This window comes from Lactuca sativa, chromosome 7 (assembly GCF_002870075.4).
Source record: "Lactuca sativa cultivar Salinas chromosome 7, Lsat_Salinas_v11, whole genome shotgun sequence".
Classification (NCBI taxonomy): Eukaryota; Viridiplantae; Streptophyta; class Magnoliopsida; order Asterales; family Asteraceae; genus Lactuca; species Lactuca sativa.
Window position 1 is genome coordinate 87893674 of NC_056629.2, and position 13818 is coordinate 87907491.

General features: G+C 38.5%; 1 protein-coding gene across 2 annotated transcripts; it reads right to left on the reverse strand.

Annotated features, from left to right (window-relative positions):
• Nucleotides 1–1078: 1078 nt before the first annotated feature.
• Nucleotides 1079–5242, reverse strand: LOC111888555 (galacturonokinase). 2 transcript variants are annotated; one of them, XM_023884712.2, is made up of 14 exons: nt 4991–5242; nt 4439–4552; nt 4209–4280; nt 3967–4010; nt 3767–3896; nt 3595–3660; nt 3412–3491; nt 3241–3340; nt 2969–3144; nt 2680–2717; nt 2540–2568; nt 2357–2426; nt 2193–2282; nt 1079–1476 (listed from the first exon to the last, which is right to left on the reverse strand). In XM_023884712.2, exons 1-14 carry the CDS (start codon nt 5027–5029, stop codon nt 1232–1234), a joined length of 1293 nt encoding a protein of 430 aa, XP_023740480.1. In that variant the 5' UTR covers nt 5030–5242; the 3' UTR covers nt 1079–1231. The 2 variants fall into 2 exon arrangements, with proteins under 2 accessions (XP_023740480.1, XP_023740481.1); XM_023884713.3 differs by lacking the exon at nt 4991–5242 and having other exon boundaries at nt 3967–4049; nt 4439–4506.
• Nucleotides 5243–13818: the final 8576 nt, after the last annotated feature.

Here is a 13818-nt window from a genome sequence, read left to right on the forward strand (position 1 = left end):
ACGTCGGCTTTCCCTCACTGTCTTTTCCCTCACCAAAAATGTAGGAAATGGTCATGTTTCACTACCTTTCACTTTTATTTTATTTTTAAATAATGATAATTGACTTTTAAGATTTATAATTCAAAAAATAAATATAATCTTTTAAAAATGATTAATAAACACAAAAATTAATTAAAATGAAAATACTTCATTACTTAAAATAAAATTTATATAAAAACAACCAGACAACAACCAAGATTTAGGAAAACATAACCTAGATTTAAATTTAAAAAAAAAAAAAAAAAAAAAAAAAAAAAAAACCGAAACAATCTTCGGGGAACATTTTTTCATGAATGAAACAATCTATGGGAAACATTTTTTTTATGATCTTCTCTTTCTTCTTCAAAACTAACTCAAGGGCCGGATTCCGAAAGATGATCGGCGTTTTCCATCCACAACTTCATATCCTCCATTTTTTCCTTTTCGCCCGTTCCTTAGCATCCTTTTCTTTGTCGAATGTCAAAAGTTCAACGAAGTTTATGTTGAAATCCAATGCATTGTAAGAAGTCCCCTTCCCCTTCCGTTTTGCTTTGTCCCTACACATCGGTTCAGACAATTTTTTTTAGTTCGAGTTCGTTCTCGTCATTTAAATCTAGTCTGACACGAGCATTAGAAGAAGTTGTGTATCCACTGGAGCCCATTTTTTTTCTTTTTAATTGACCTTCTTCTCCTAGTATAAAATCTTGTTCGAATGCATTAACATTATACAATACCAAAATGTAAAATTTCAATTAGTTAACATCATTTAAAAAGCTTGAAAGCATTAAACGATTCATGTTGCATTCTTTTTCCAAGCGTGCTAAATTGCAAATATATACTTCACGATTATTCATTTATTTCTTTTCTATTATTGGGCTTACCGTTATTTAACATAGGGATTGTTTGATAAAACCAAATTATTTAATATTGAATGATTCCAATCTCTCAATAGTTGAAACAAATTCATTCAAAGACAATAAAATGCACTGAATGCTAACCCACTGAGAGCTTCTAAAGTTTCTATAATGATTAAATAACATAATAGTTCAAAGAAAAAGGATTTTAAATAGCACATGACTTTTAGAGTTTTCATTTCTTAACAAATCTGTGACATACAAATCAAATATAAATGAATCAAATAAACAGAATCACTCAACGTTGTTATACATGTGGAATTTATTCATGAAAATATTATATATATCTTGATTACACGTTAGATGATTCGGGCACAATCTCCTGCATCACATATCACAACAGATGTTTCTTGGTTAAGATAGGAAGCCAGATGAGGTTGAACCTTCAAGTATTCCTTCTTCACAAACAAAGAAGCTTCCTCTGCATATTCTGCTTTCACAAATGCCACACAGCAACCTCGAAATCCCGCACCACTGAAACGGGCCCCGTAGACGCCAGGTGTCCTTATAAGGATCTCGTATAGTTGAATTAGCGGTTCACAACCTGAAAAAAAAACCTTCAAATATCTGGATTTGACAAGACAGTTTTGTACTGCGTTTGACTTGCATTGGACTAACTGGCTGATGTGACGAGACAAAAAACAAAAATTGCAATTTTTTGTCTTACCCAAAAAGGTGGGACGGGACAAGGACTTGGTCTCGATCTCTTCTACGTGAAAAAGACGTAAATGCCCTTCTCATTCTTATCGTCGAATATAGCCCTAGAAAGTTTGTCTTGTTCACTCTGGTCACATCCAACCGTGTCCCGTGTATACACGGGACACAGCTTGACGGGATTAGACTGGACCGGACAAGCTTTCTAGTGCTATCTTCGATGATAAGGATGAGGAGGGTATTTACGTCTTTTTCACATAGAAGAGATCGAGACCAAGTCCTTGTCCTGTCCCACCTTTTTGGGTAAGACAAAAAATTTGAAATTTTTGTTTTTTGTCCCGTCACATCAGGTAGTCAGTACAATGCATGCCAAACAGCAGTACCAGACTGTCTTCTCTTCACGTCTTTCTAGGGCTATCTTCGATGATAACAATGAGGAGGGTATTCACGTCTTTTTCACATACGAGAGATCAAGACCAGGTCCATGTCCCACAAATATTGAAAATTTTGTCTCGTTGACATTAGTCTGTGTGTCTCACAGTCTAAATCCAATGCATGTCAAACACAGTTCTGCGTAACAAAGATTTAAAGAACATGAAGTCATACCACATTCATAATTCTGAATAGAGCTTAAGCCAGAGGCGGAGATAAGTTTTCCAAACTCCTCAAAATTTCCAGATCCCCATGCTTCTAATCCTGTAACAAATTAAATTATTGTATGAATTTGATGGAATGTTAAAAGGGTAAAATTAAAAATTAAAGAGCATAACCTTTAATAACTCGCATATTCTCAGAGAAATAATGTTCTGCTCTTCTAGCTAAATCTGGTTCTAATTTGGACTGAAAAACATAAATTTGTGTTAATGGATGAATTCATTTATAAAAGTCCGTTTTTTTTATTAGTTAAAAAGGTGGAGTTAACTGCAGAAAGTTAAAGAAAATTAAAATATAACCTTATGAGCTTCATATTCTTCTTGTTCAACTACAAAATAAGTTTAAATAAAAAAAGAAAGTTAAGAGTGAAAGAAATAAGAAAAATAAATAAATAAATAAACAAAGAGTAAATCCATAAATGTCAAATTCTATTTCTAACCATTAGACAATATTGGTTCAACTTCTTTCCCTGAGGCCCTGTAAAATAACATTACATTTTCATGTAAAAAATCTCTGTGATAAAGGAGTAGGGGCATTTTGGTCTTTTTCCTAGTTAGGACTTAGGTTGGTTTAAGTGAGATTAAACATGGTATTGGTGTAATGATGTTATATTCTGATTATTTTCTATTTAATTCACATATTCATTAAATATTTAATTTGAAAAGTAAATAAAAGTAGGTTGCTATTTCTTGCATTTAGGATTTTAGGTATAGAATTAAGAATCTTACTTTAGAAGAATCTTTGCAGCCTCTCTACACTCAGAAACTCTTCGATTATATCCAGGGTTAGTTGTTAATGCCTGTTTTAACCCTGAAAAAGCTAATAAAATCTTGTATGGAATTTTGGTTTCAGATTTTTTCTCCATTTCAAGCTTAGGTGGATGTATAAGCTTGTGTTTTTTAGTCTGCATAAAAGTTCACAAGATTCATTTAAATAAAAGTATTCAAGAAAAACCAAGTAATTGCATAAATTTATGATAAAAAAACAATTATAATAATACCTTGCAATCCATAAAAGTTAAACAGCCATAGCTTGAAAGCAATATAGCTGATTGATCCAATATGCCATTTTTCAGACCCAAGTATTCATTCTCAATTAGCCTACATAGGATTTAGAAATAAAATAAATAAATAAAACATTTTTTTTTCATTTTAAATAATTAGGAACCTACCTATCATACTCAATATTTTCTGTAGGAGATATGTTAAGATTATTTGCACTTTCCAAAGCCAAAAGATAAGCAACTCCAACCTATCAAACATTTAAAAAAAAAAGAATCATAATTACCAATTTCAAAAGATATAAAATTAAAGATTATTTATAATTTATATAGTAGAAAAAGAATAAAACTTACAGCAGCAGAAGAGCTTAGACCTGAACTATCAAGACCCTTTGTCCCACAAATGAATCCAATGATACCCTGCAACAATATTTAATCAAAAAACTTATATCACAAATCAAGAAAATTCAAAAGTTTGTGTTATAACTTAATAACTTATAAAATTATTTATTTAAAATCTTTTAACTTGTTTCAGATGGTTTCCTCCACGTTGTAATGCATATAAAGCTCCTTTAGCATAACTTCCCCACTTGCATTCCTCCAATGTATTGCCATTTGACTTGTCAATATGCTTTGGAAGCTGAATTTGGTCAACTCTGTAGTCAACTTTCCAAACTCAATATAGAAAATGATGTGGAATAAAACATAGAATGAAAATAAAATTACCTGAAAGAAACTTGTCCACTAAATTGTCCAGACTTTAGTAGAACCTTTGTATAAAGATCCATTTAACATGAAGAGGACAAAGGCTATTAAAATCAAAGTAAAGAGTAAACAAGAAATGATTCGAGTAACATGAATGCTCTAGGGTTTTAACTTTTAACAAAGTTGTTCATAAATTTTCACCTAATAAGTTTTAGAATTATACATTGGTGAGAGAATTATAATTTATAGTTTATAGTTTATACCTGAGGATCACCAGAAGGAACAAATCCAAGAATTATACCCTTATCAACTGTCATGGCTGAAACTGTTCCACCCTGTATGATCAAAAAACTGATTAGAAGCTCAAAATTCTCAGCATAACAAAGCACAAATCCATTAATTATATTCTTATCGATTGATATAAAGAAGCCATGAACACATAATATTCAAAAATATATATGAAGCAAGATGATAAATGGAGATATGTCGCAACCTGATGATCAATATGAGCTCCCAAAGGGCAAATTCTGTAAGGGGATACAACAATTCTAACCACATCAACAGCTACTCCAGCCATTTCAGCAACTATCTTCCTGATTTTATCCAACTGCGGATATAAACACCGAATTCGTGACACAATCAATATCAACATTCGATTTGAAAAGCAATCAGTTTCAAACACTCTTGATTTAAGCCAAATTAAGTTACGAATTCCATAAAATCAAGCGATATGTAATAGAAAAGAAGCTCTGTCATAGTGTCATCCAAACAATGAGATTAAATGTTGTAATAACGAAACAATCATCAGTGAAAAGTGAAAGCTAATAATATCGCTAGTATGAGTGTATGACACGAACTCTCGATAACTCTTTTTATCCTCCATTTTACTCGGATCCTATCAGAAATCCTAGTTTAAAAACATGATCAAGGATTGAGTTCATAGAATAAGAACACATTGCATCATAATAGAAACAGTAGCAGTGAATTAAATGGGAGTGAGTAAACGAATAATTGAAGTAAGTAAAACTGGATCAAAAACCTTCACCTCTGAATCAGATGGCCAAGACAATACAGTTACACCCATTTTGGAAACACCCTTGTTGAATGCCAAAGCTTAATTGTGTGGTTTGATATTGAATCAATGTTATTGAGATTTAACAGAGAGGAGTGAAGATGAAGAAAGGATCAACCGCGAAATTATTAGTCATGAGTTGAGATGTCGCCATGTGATTTGAAATATCATTATCAACGCAGAGTGAAATAGTGATTTTATTTCCCCTGCATCTGCATCTGGTTGGATATGGTGTAAAATAATATACGTGTCAATTAAGGGGTGTTTGGGTATGAGGATATCACGGCCTTATTTTATGCATCCACATATTTTTATTTTTAAATAAATTGACAATTATACCTTTTGTTTATATTTTAAGACTTCACAAATAGATGATACATTCCGAGTAGAATAAAAAAAAAAGAATAATGTATGAAATAACTACACTGTAATATAAAAAATACATACAATCCTATTAACTATTGTTGATTGTTGATGTACATTTAAGATTTGGTTTTCTAATACCAATGGCATAATAGACAATTTTATTTGAAAATTCGGGAAATGACTCTTGAAGCTAAGTAACTGTTGCGTTTGTTCTTATTTGGTCTTTTTTCTTTTATTGTATTCAATATATCATCGAACTTGTTGTTTGTGTTCATCATAACCCTTTTGACCGGCTTTTGACATGTGATAGTCGGTCAAAGGGTTTTGGTGAACACAAACAACAAGTTTGATAGTATATTAAGTACAAAAAAAATGAAATTGACCAAATGAGAACAAATACAACAGTTGGTTACCCTCCTAATTCATTTTCATTTTACACATTTATAGCAAATCACAAGTCATCTCCTGCTGATATTAATAACTTTATGATATTCATTCTTACTTCTCTTTAAAACATAACCCACGAAAGAACATTATTCATATATGTACAACTTTGTAACGCACTTGAATATTTATTAGAGGAACCTTGACTAAGCAAGTGCATTTTATGACTATATTTACATTTCCAATCAAATGATTTATCGTATCATGGATTCTAGACAAGTCTACAAACGAGTAGAATCACAAGTGATTTGATTTTTGAGTTTACTTAGCTTGAAGATCGAATTCATGGAATAAGATACATCATCAATATATACAAGATCATGCAGCTTTTGTAGACACACCATCATAATATACCTTGAGGTAAACGTTTATACTGATAAATATACCACTCATACACAGTCATATCCTTTTGCAGAGAGGTGTTGACAACTAACCACAATAAGCATAGCATAGACCATATTTTAACGAAGTTACCATTCCAAAACGCTATTTATATACGTTATGGTCAAAGAAGGTTGCAATCTTTGATAATTTTGCAACTTTAATTTCATTTAACTTTTTGGGGAAAATAACTCAGGAGAGTAACCAACTGTTGAGTTTGTTCTCATTTGGTCCATTTCCTTTTTTTGTACTCAATATGTCATCGAACTTGTTGTTTGTGTTCACCATAACCCTTTGACCGGCTATTACAGATCAAAAGGGTTATGATGAAAACAAACAACAAATTCGATGGTATATTAAATTAAAAAAAATCAAATTAAAACAAACACAACAATTAGTTTCATAAAGAGTCTTTTTTCCCTTCAAAGATATATGGAACTATCAAAAGAAAATAGTGGAAGTATCGATTCCTATCAAAAATAGATTAGACCATGTTTATGTTTAATGGGGATTGGTAGCAAACGTTCGAGGGAGAAAATAGAAAAGAAAATAAATCGTGACAAAGGTACAATCTCAAATCGCAACCACATATCAAATGCACATACCACGTGCCACTTTGCCATTAAGATTATTATAAAAATATAAAATATATATACTTTATAAATAAAGCGTAACATTGATATATTTAAGGGAAATTAGGTTAATTTAACTATAATTTGCTATGAATTTAAAGGAAATAACCAAAACATATTATTTTAATAAAAATAATCATTTGGTCTGGAATGGATATTTCGGACAAAAAAAAATATTTTTTCTAACAAAAAGAAAATACATTTTGGACTGAATTCCGGACAAAATATCATATTCAATACCAATATTTCGAATTTCAAACTAAAATTTCGGATTCCGAAAATCAAAAAACAAAACAAAAATCTCCGAAATTTTATGAACAAGTCCAAAATCCAATTAACAGTTCCATAATTTCAAGAAAAAAATAGTTTTTTACTTAAATCTAACAAAAAGTTAAACAAACTTAGTAAATGTAAAGTATATATATATATATATATATATATATATATATATATATATATATATATATATATATATATATATATATATATATATATATATACACACACACATAATATTAGTGCATAAATATGACCTTTTAAAAACATTGACATTAAATAACTTCAAATAAACATTATGGATATAATTAAGGATATTTTTTTCAAAAAAAAAAATAAAAGAAAAAATAACTCTGGAATTTGAAGATTAAACCTGGAATAGAGCATTCGAAAGGAAACATTCTCTAAAAGTTAACTCTATAGGTCACCTATATAACAAGTAGTGACCTAACTCAAACTACAGCTCAAAATACCCAAAATACTCTTACGTCAAACTTGGTCAAATGTCAAAAGTCAAAAAGTCAATGAGTTAACTTAGATTGAGTACGCTCGGCGTACTCATTCATTACGCCCCGCATATTGCATTCTCCTGGGCAGATTACGGGGTCTTGACTAGGTACGTGCAGCGTACCCTCAAGTATGTCCAGCGAAATCGAATGTCACCTCTTCATGTCTATTAAGTTTTAATCTATTAAGACACCACGTCCAAAACTCATATCTAATTCCAAATAAAGTGCTAAGTCATAAATTTTCAACTTTATGACTTTCCAAGGCTAAAAAAAGGTCCAACAACTAAACCCTAACTTAATATACAAACTAAAGCCTCATATCTCATGCATGAAGAAAGGAAAGGGACCTAGATCACATATCTAAAACTTTAAACACTCCAAAACGTCCAAAAGAACAACTCATTTGGCCTGGCGTAGTTCATACTCACTTAGACCAAGAATATGGGACTAAAAGCACATAACTTCTAAAAGTAGTAAGATCTAGAGATATAATCATCAAGTTCAGACCTTCATACCATCTGATGGTTGATCAAGAAGTGTAAAACTCAGATCTATAAAGCTTAGAGCTCATTCTGAAACGACCCAAAAATACAACCCAAAAATTTCAGTTTTTATTATAACAAAACCATGAAACCAAGTACCACATAACAAAACCATACGTTGCGTGTTTCACAAACCATGATAAAATACCGTGAGAAAAACTGTATCACAACTGTATCCAAACATATCAAGAAACTGAATCAACTCCCAGGACAAAAACTGAAGTTGTGGTGTGTGCGATGCCATCATCCCGAGCTCTTCCCTTTTCTTGCGGAGGTACCTGAAACCAAAACTGAAACTGTAAGCACGAAGCTTAGTGAGCTCCCCCTGACTACCACCTACCATACAATACATATAAAGCATATAATGGGCCTTGCCCAATGCATCAGACCGAAGTCCGAAACTAGCTGCATCGGACCTAAGTCCGAAACTGACTGCATCAAACCGAAGTCCGGAACTGACTGCATCGGACCAAAGTCCGGAACTGACTGATCATAGCATAACATAACACATATCAACTAATATAAACACATATACTGCATACTGCATCGGAACAGAGTCCGGAACACATAACACAAAACATGCTTGAATCACAAAGACATCAAGCACTCTAACTACTGCATCGGACTGTAGTCCGGAACTACTGCTAACTAAACGGGCCGACATTGTGGCCGTAGACCCGTTCCTACTGGAAGGAAACTCACCTCGTGAACTGGCTGCTGCGTGTATGGCTCTGGAAGCTAACTGCTGCTGCTCCGGTATCTCCCCGGCTACAAATCCATAAACACACTCAATCAAATGCTAATCACTACACTGGGGTAAAATGACTCTTTTACCCTTGGTCAAAGTCAACTCTCCCGGTCAAAGTCAAGCCACAGTTGACCTGACTCGCCGAGTTGGGCCGCCAACTCGCCGAGTCTCTAGTCTCACTTCTCAACCCTACTCGTGGCTACTCGTCGAGTATGGCATCGACTCGACGAGTACCCTTTCGATCCAAGAACTCAGACAATCTGCATCCGACTCGACGAGTTGTTCTTGAGCTAAGAAGATTGCCTTGGACTCGCCGAGTTGTATGAACAACTCGTCGAGTCCCTCCATTACTGAGTTTGCCCTCCAACTCACTGAGTCCACTCTACTACTCACAGGCTCCCACTCGACATCACTCAAAAAGGGGAAAAACGGGACTCGCGACTTGACTCGCTGAGTTTTTCTTCCGACTCGCCGAGTCACATCCATGCAGCTACTCTAAACTCGATTCTGCTTGAATCCAACGTCTAAAACTTATAGATCTGGGCTTCCTTAGTTCGATTAGCACGTAAAGATTCTATCTTTACGTGTCCATAAGTGTCCATGAAGATAATAAGGCTCAAAAAGCATAATAAAGGCTAGATCTAGGGTTCTTATGCAAAGCATCTTCAAAAAGGCAATAGATCCGGGCTCTACAACTCCTAAATGAACAGATCTAGGGATATCTCGACCTATTAAGGCATCCATACAACTATAAGGTTTGGAAAATACATCAAACTAGCCCTAGAAGTGTTCTAATGGAGGTCTAAAGCATAAAACAGAAGGAATCAGAGAAATACCTCAATGAACTCTGATTTTGCCCTTGGATCTTTGCTCTACACCTCTTCTCTTTGTTCCTTTCTTCTTCTTCTTCTTCAAGCCTTCAAAATCCACATAAAAACACTTAAAACAATCAAGGGATGGATTAGGGTTTCTCACAGCTCTCTAAGGGTGAAGGAGGCGAGTTTGGGGCACATAACATTGCTTAAATAGTGAGCAACCCGGGGATTTAGGGTTTCTTCCTGGCAGGCAGACTCACCGAGTCCCGAATATGGACTCGCCGAGTCACTGACTAACACGTGCTCGAAATCCTGCCCCTACTCGACGAGTCAGGCTATAGACTCGCCGAGTCCCTCCTGAAAACTTCTAAATAAATGCCACGGAAGCAACATACCAGAGACGGGGAGTTACAATTCTCCCCCACTTGTGTCAGACTTCGTCCTCGAAGTCTGCTACGGCTGAATCTGCAAATAACTCCGGGTAGTGCTCTCTCATTTCCTCCTCAGCCTCCCACGTCCACTCAAACCCCTTCCGGTGCTGCCACTGCACCTTCACTAACTGAATTGTCTTGTTCCTCAAGGTCTTTGTCTTCCGGTCCAGAATCGCGACCGGCCTCTCAATATAATTCAGGCTGCTATCAACCTGGATATCCTCTAGGGGTACAACTGCTGACTCATCCACCAAACACTTCCTCAACTGAGACACATGGAAAATGTTGTGGATCTGGCTAAGCTTTAAAGGAAGATCCAACCGATAAGCAACCCGACCTACTCGGGCCAAAACCCTGAAAGGACCAATAAACCTGGGGCCCAGCTTGCCCCTCTTCCGAAACCTGATGACACCCTTCCAGGGTGAGACCTTCAGAAGGACCATATCGCCCACCCGGAACTCCAAGTCTGAACGCCTCCTGTCGGCGTAGCTCTTCTGCCGACTCTGCGCAGTCTGCAGTCTACTACGGACCTGCTGAATCAACTCAGTCGTCTTGAGCACCACCTCTGTGCTCCCAACGACTCGCTGACCGACCTCGCCCTAACAAATCGGGGTCCTACACTTCCTCCCATAAAGCATCTCGAAGGGAGGTCGATCAATGCTCGCATGATAACTGTTGTTATACAAAAATTCCGCTAACGGAAGATACGTATCCCAACTGCCACCGAAGTCTAGAACACATGCCCTGAGCATGTCCTCGAGAGTCTGAATCGTCCTCTCGCTCTACCCGTCCGTCTGAGGGTGGAAAGCGGTGCTGAAATGGAGACGTGTACCCATCTCGTCGTGAAACCGCTTCCAGAATCTGGATGTAAAACGGACGTCTCGGTCTGACACCACCAATACCGGCACTCCATGACGTGCCACGATCTCACGCACATAGATATCGGCTAACTTTTCTGCCGATATACTCTCCTGGATCGGGATAAAATAAGCAATCTTCGTCAACCGATCCACTACTACCCATATTGAATCTACTCCTCGTGCGGTCCTGGGAAGCTTGGTGATAAAATCCATGGTGATGTCCTCCTATTTCCACACGGGAATGTCTAACGGCTGCATCTTGCTGTGAGGCCTCTGGTGCTCCGCCTTGACCTTCCTGCAGGTCAGGCATCTCTCAACATACCAAGAGACACCCCGCTTCATGCAGGGCCACCAATAATCGGGTCGAAAATCTCTATACATCTTCGTCGCCCCTGGGTGGATAGAAAATCGAGACTTATGAGCCTCATCCATCAACACATGTCGTACCCCACCCAGTACGGTACCCACACTCTCCTATGAAGTGTCAGCAATCCCCGACTGTCATAATCAAACGAAGCTACTCGGCCCACTATCCTCTCACACTTTTGCCTCTCCTCCTTGAGGCCCTCAACCTAAGCCTCCCTGATCCGTTCCAACAACGGAGTAATCACTGTCATCCTCAAACACAAATCTCTGATAGGGGCTACCGACACTTTGCGGCTTAGGGCGTCGGCCACCACGTTGGCCTTCCCTGGATGGTAAAGGATCTCACAATCATAATCCTTTAGCACATCCAACCACCTCCTCTGCCTCATGTTCAGACTCCGCTGATCCATAAGGTACCTCAAACTCTTGTGATCCGTGTAGATAGTATAACGAACCCTATAAAGATAATGTCTCCAAATCTTGAGGGCAAACACAACCGCCCCCAGCTCTAAATCATGGGTAGGATAATTAGCCTCGTGAGGCTTCAACTGCCTCGAGGCGTAAGCTATCACATGGCCTCGTTGCATCAACACTGCTCCCATACCTGTGATTGAGGCATCACAGTAGACTACGAAGTCCTACTCCCTCTGGCAAGGTAAGGATCGGAGCCTCGCATAATCTCTGTCTGAGGGTCTCGAACGCTGCCTGCTGCTCAGGCCCCCAACGAAATACCACCGACTTCTTGGTCAGTCGGGTGAGCGGCACTGCTATCTTGGAGAAATCCTGAATGAACCTCTGGTAATACCCTGCCAACCCTAGGAAGCTCCGAATCTCAGATGGAGACTTCGGGACCTCCCACTGCATCACGGCCTCTATCTTGGCTGGATCCACCAAAATACCCTTCTGGTTGACGAGGTGACCAAGGAACTGCACCTCGCGCAACCAGAACTCATACTTGGAGAACTTTGCGAAAAGTCTCTCCCTCCTCAAAACTTCCAGCACCTCCCTCAGGTGCTCCTCGTGCTGCTCCTGCGTCTTGGAATACACCAAGATATCATCTATGAATACTATCACTGACCGATCCAACATCGGCCTGCACACGCGATTCATGAGATCCATGAACGCGGCTGGAGCATTGGTGAGCCCAAATGGCATCACCACAAACTCATAATGACCATACCTGGTCCTGAAAGCAGTCTTCTGCACATCCTCATCCCTAACCCGCATCTGATGATACCCGGAGCGTAGATCGATCTTGGAGAACCAAGACGCTCCCTGAAGCTGGTCAAACAAATCATCTATCCTCGGAAGTGGGTAACGGTTCTTCACCGTTACCTTATTCAACTCCCGGTAATCTATACACATACGATGCGACCCATCCTTCTTCCTCACAAACAGGATCGGCGCTCCCCAAGGCGAACTGCTTGGCCAAATGAAACCCTTGTCTAGCAGCTCCTGCAGCTGTGTAGACAACTCCTGCATCTCAGGGGGAGCTAGGCGATACGGTGCCTTGGCTATCGGAGCCGCACCAGGAATCAGGTCGATCCTAAACTCAACCTGCCTCTCAGGAGGTATTCCTGGTAAATCCTCGGGAAATACATCCGAGAAGTCTCGCACTATCGGAACATCATCAACTGTCGTCTTGCCCTTCTCCCGGGCATCCAAGACATAAGCTACATAACCAGCGCAACCCTGTTGAAAATAGCGCCTCGCCCTTGCGGCGGAACAAAAGGTCGGTCCGCGCTGTGGCCTCTCGCCCTGAATCACTAACTCTCCCCCACTGGGAGTGCGAACCCTCACTAGCTGCAGCTCACAATCAATCACCCGCCCCATTGGGGCTCAGCCAATCCATACCTACTATAACCTTATTCCCTCGCAGGGGAATAGGAACCAGGTCCACCGAAAACTGCTCGTCAAACAACTGAAGAGAACACCCTTTATACACTTTGGCGACCCTCACGGTCCTGTCATCTGCTATCTCAACCTCTAGTGGACAATCCAACTCCCTTGGAGCTCTACTAAATCTCTTGCTAAGCGCAAGCGATACAAATGATCGGGCAGCCCCCAAATCGAATAATACCATAGCAGAAATGCCGTTCACAGAGAACGACCCTATATAAAACATATAATCATAAGCAACAATAAATTAATAATAATATAGAGATGAAGGGAAGATACATACCCGTCACCACATCAGGAGTCGCTCGCGCCTCCTCTGCTGTCATCTGAAACGCCCTACTCTTCGCCACTGGCGCCTCGGCTCGGCCCTGCCGGCCATCTGTAATCCTCAAAGTAGCAGGGACACGTGCAGCCACCTTCCTTACTGCAGCTGAACTCGGACACTGGGACTTTTTACGTCCCCTCTGATTGCACTGAAAGCAAATTAGATCTGATGCTGCAATGGCAATAGCAGGGGCCGTACAATCCCTGC

Bases quoted from the DNA above. Each gene is read 5' to 3' on its own strand.
- LOC111888555 (XM_023884712.2), bottom strand. From the start codon at position 5,029: ATGGGTGTAACTGTATTGTCTTGGCCATCTGATTCAGAG. The intron at 4,553-4,990 runs GTGAAGGTTTTT...TTATATCCGCAG, and splicing joins CTTGGCCATCTGATTCAGAG to TTGGATAAAATCAGGAAGAT. The intron at 2,718-2,968 runs GTAAGATTCTTA...GTTATTTTACAG, and splicing joins GCTGCAAAGATTCTTCTAAA to GGCCTCAGGGAAAGAAGTTG.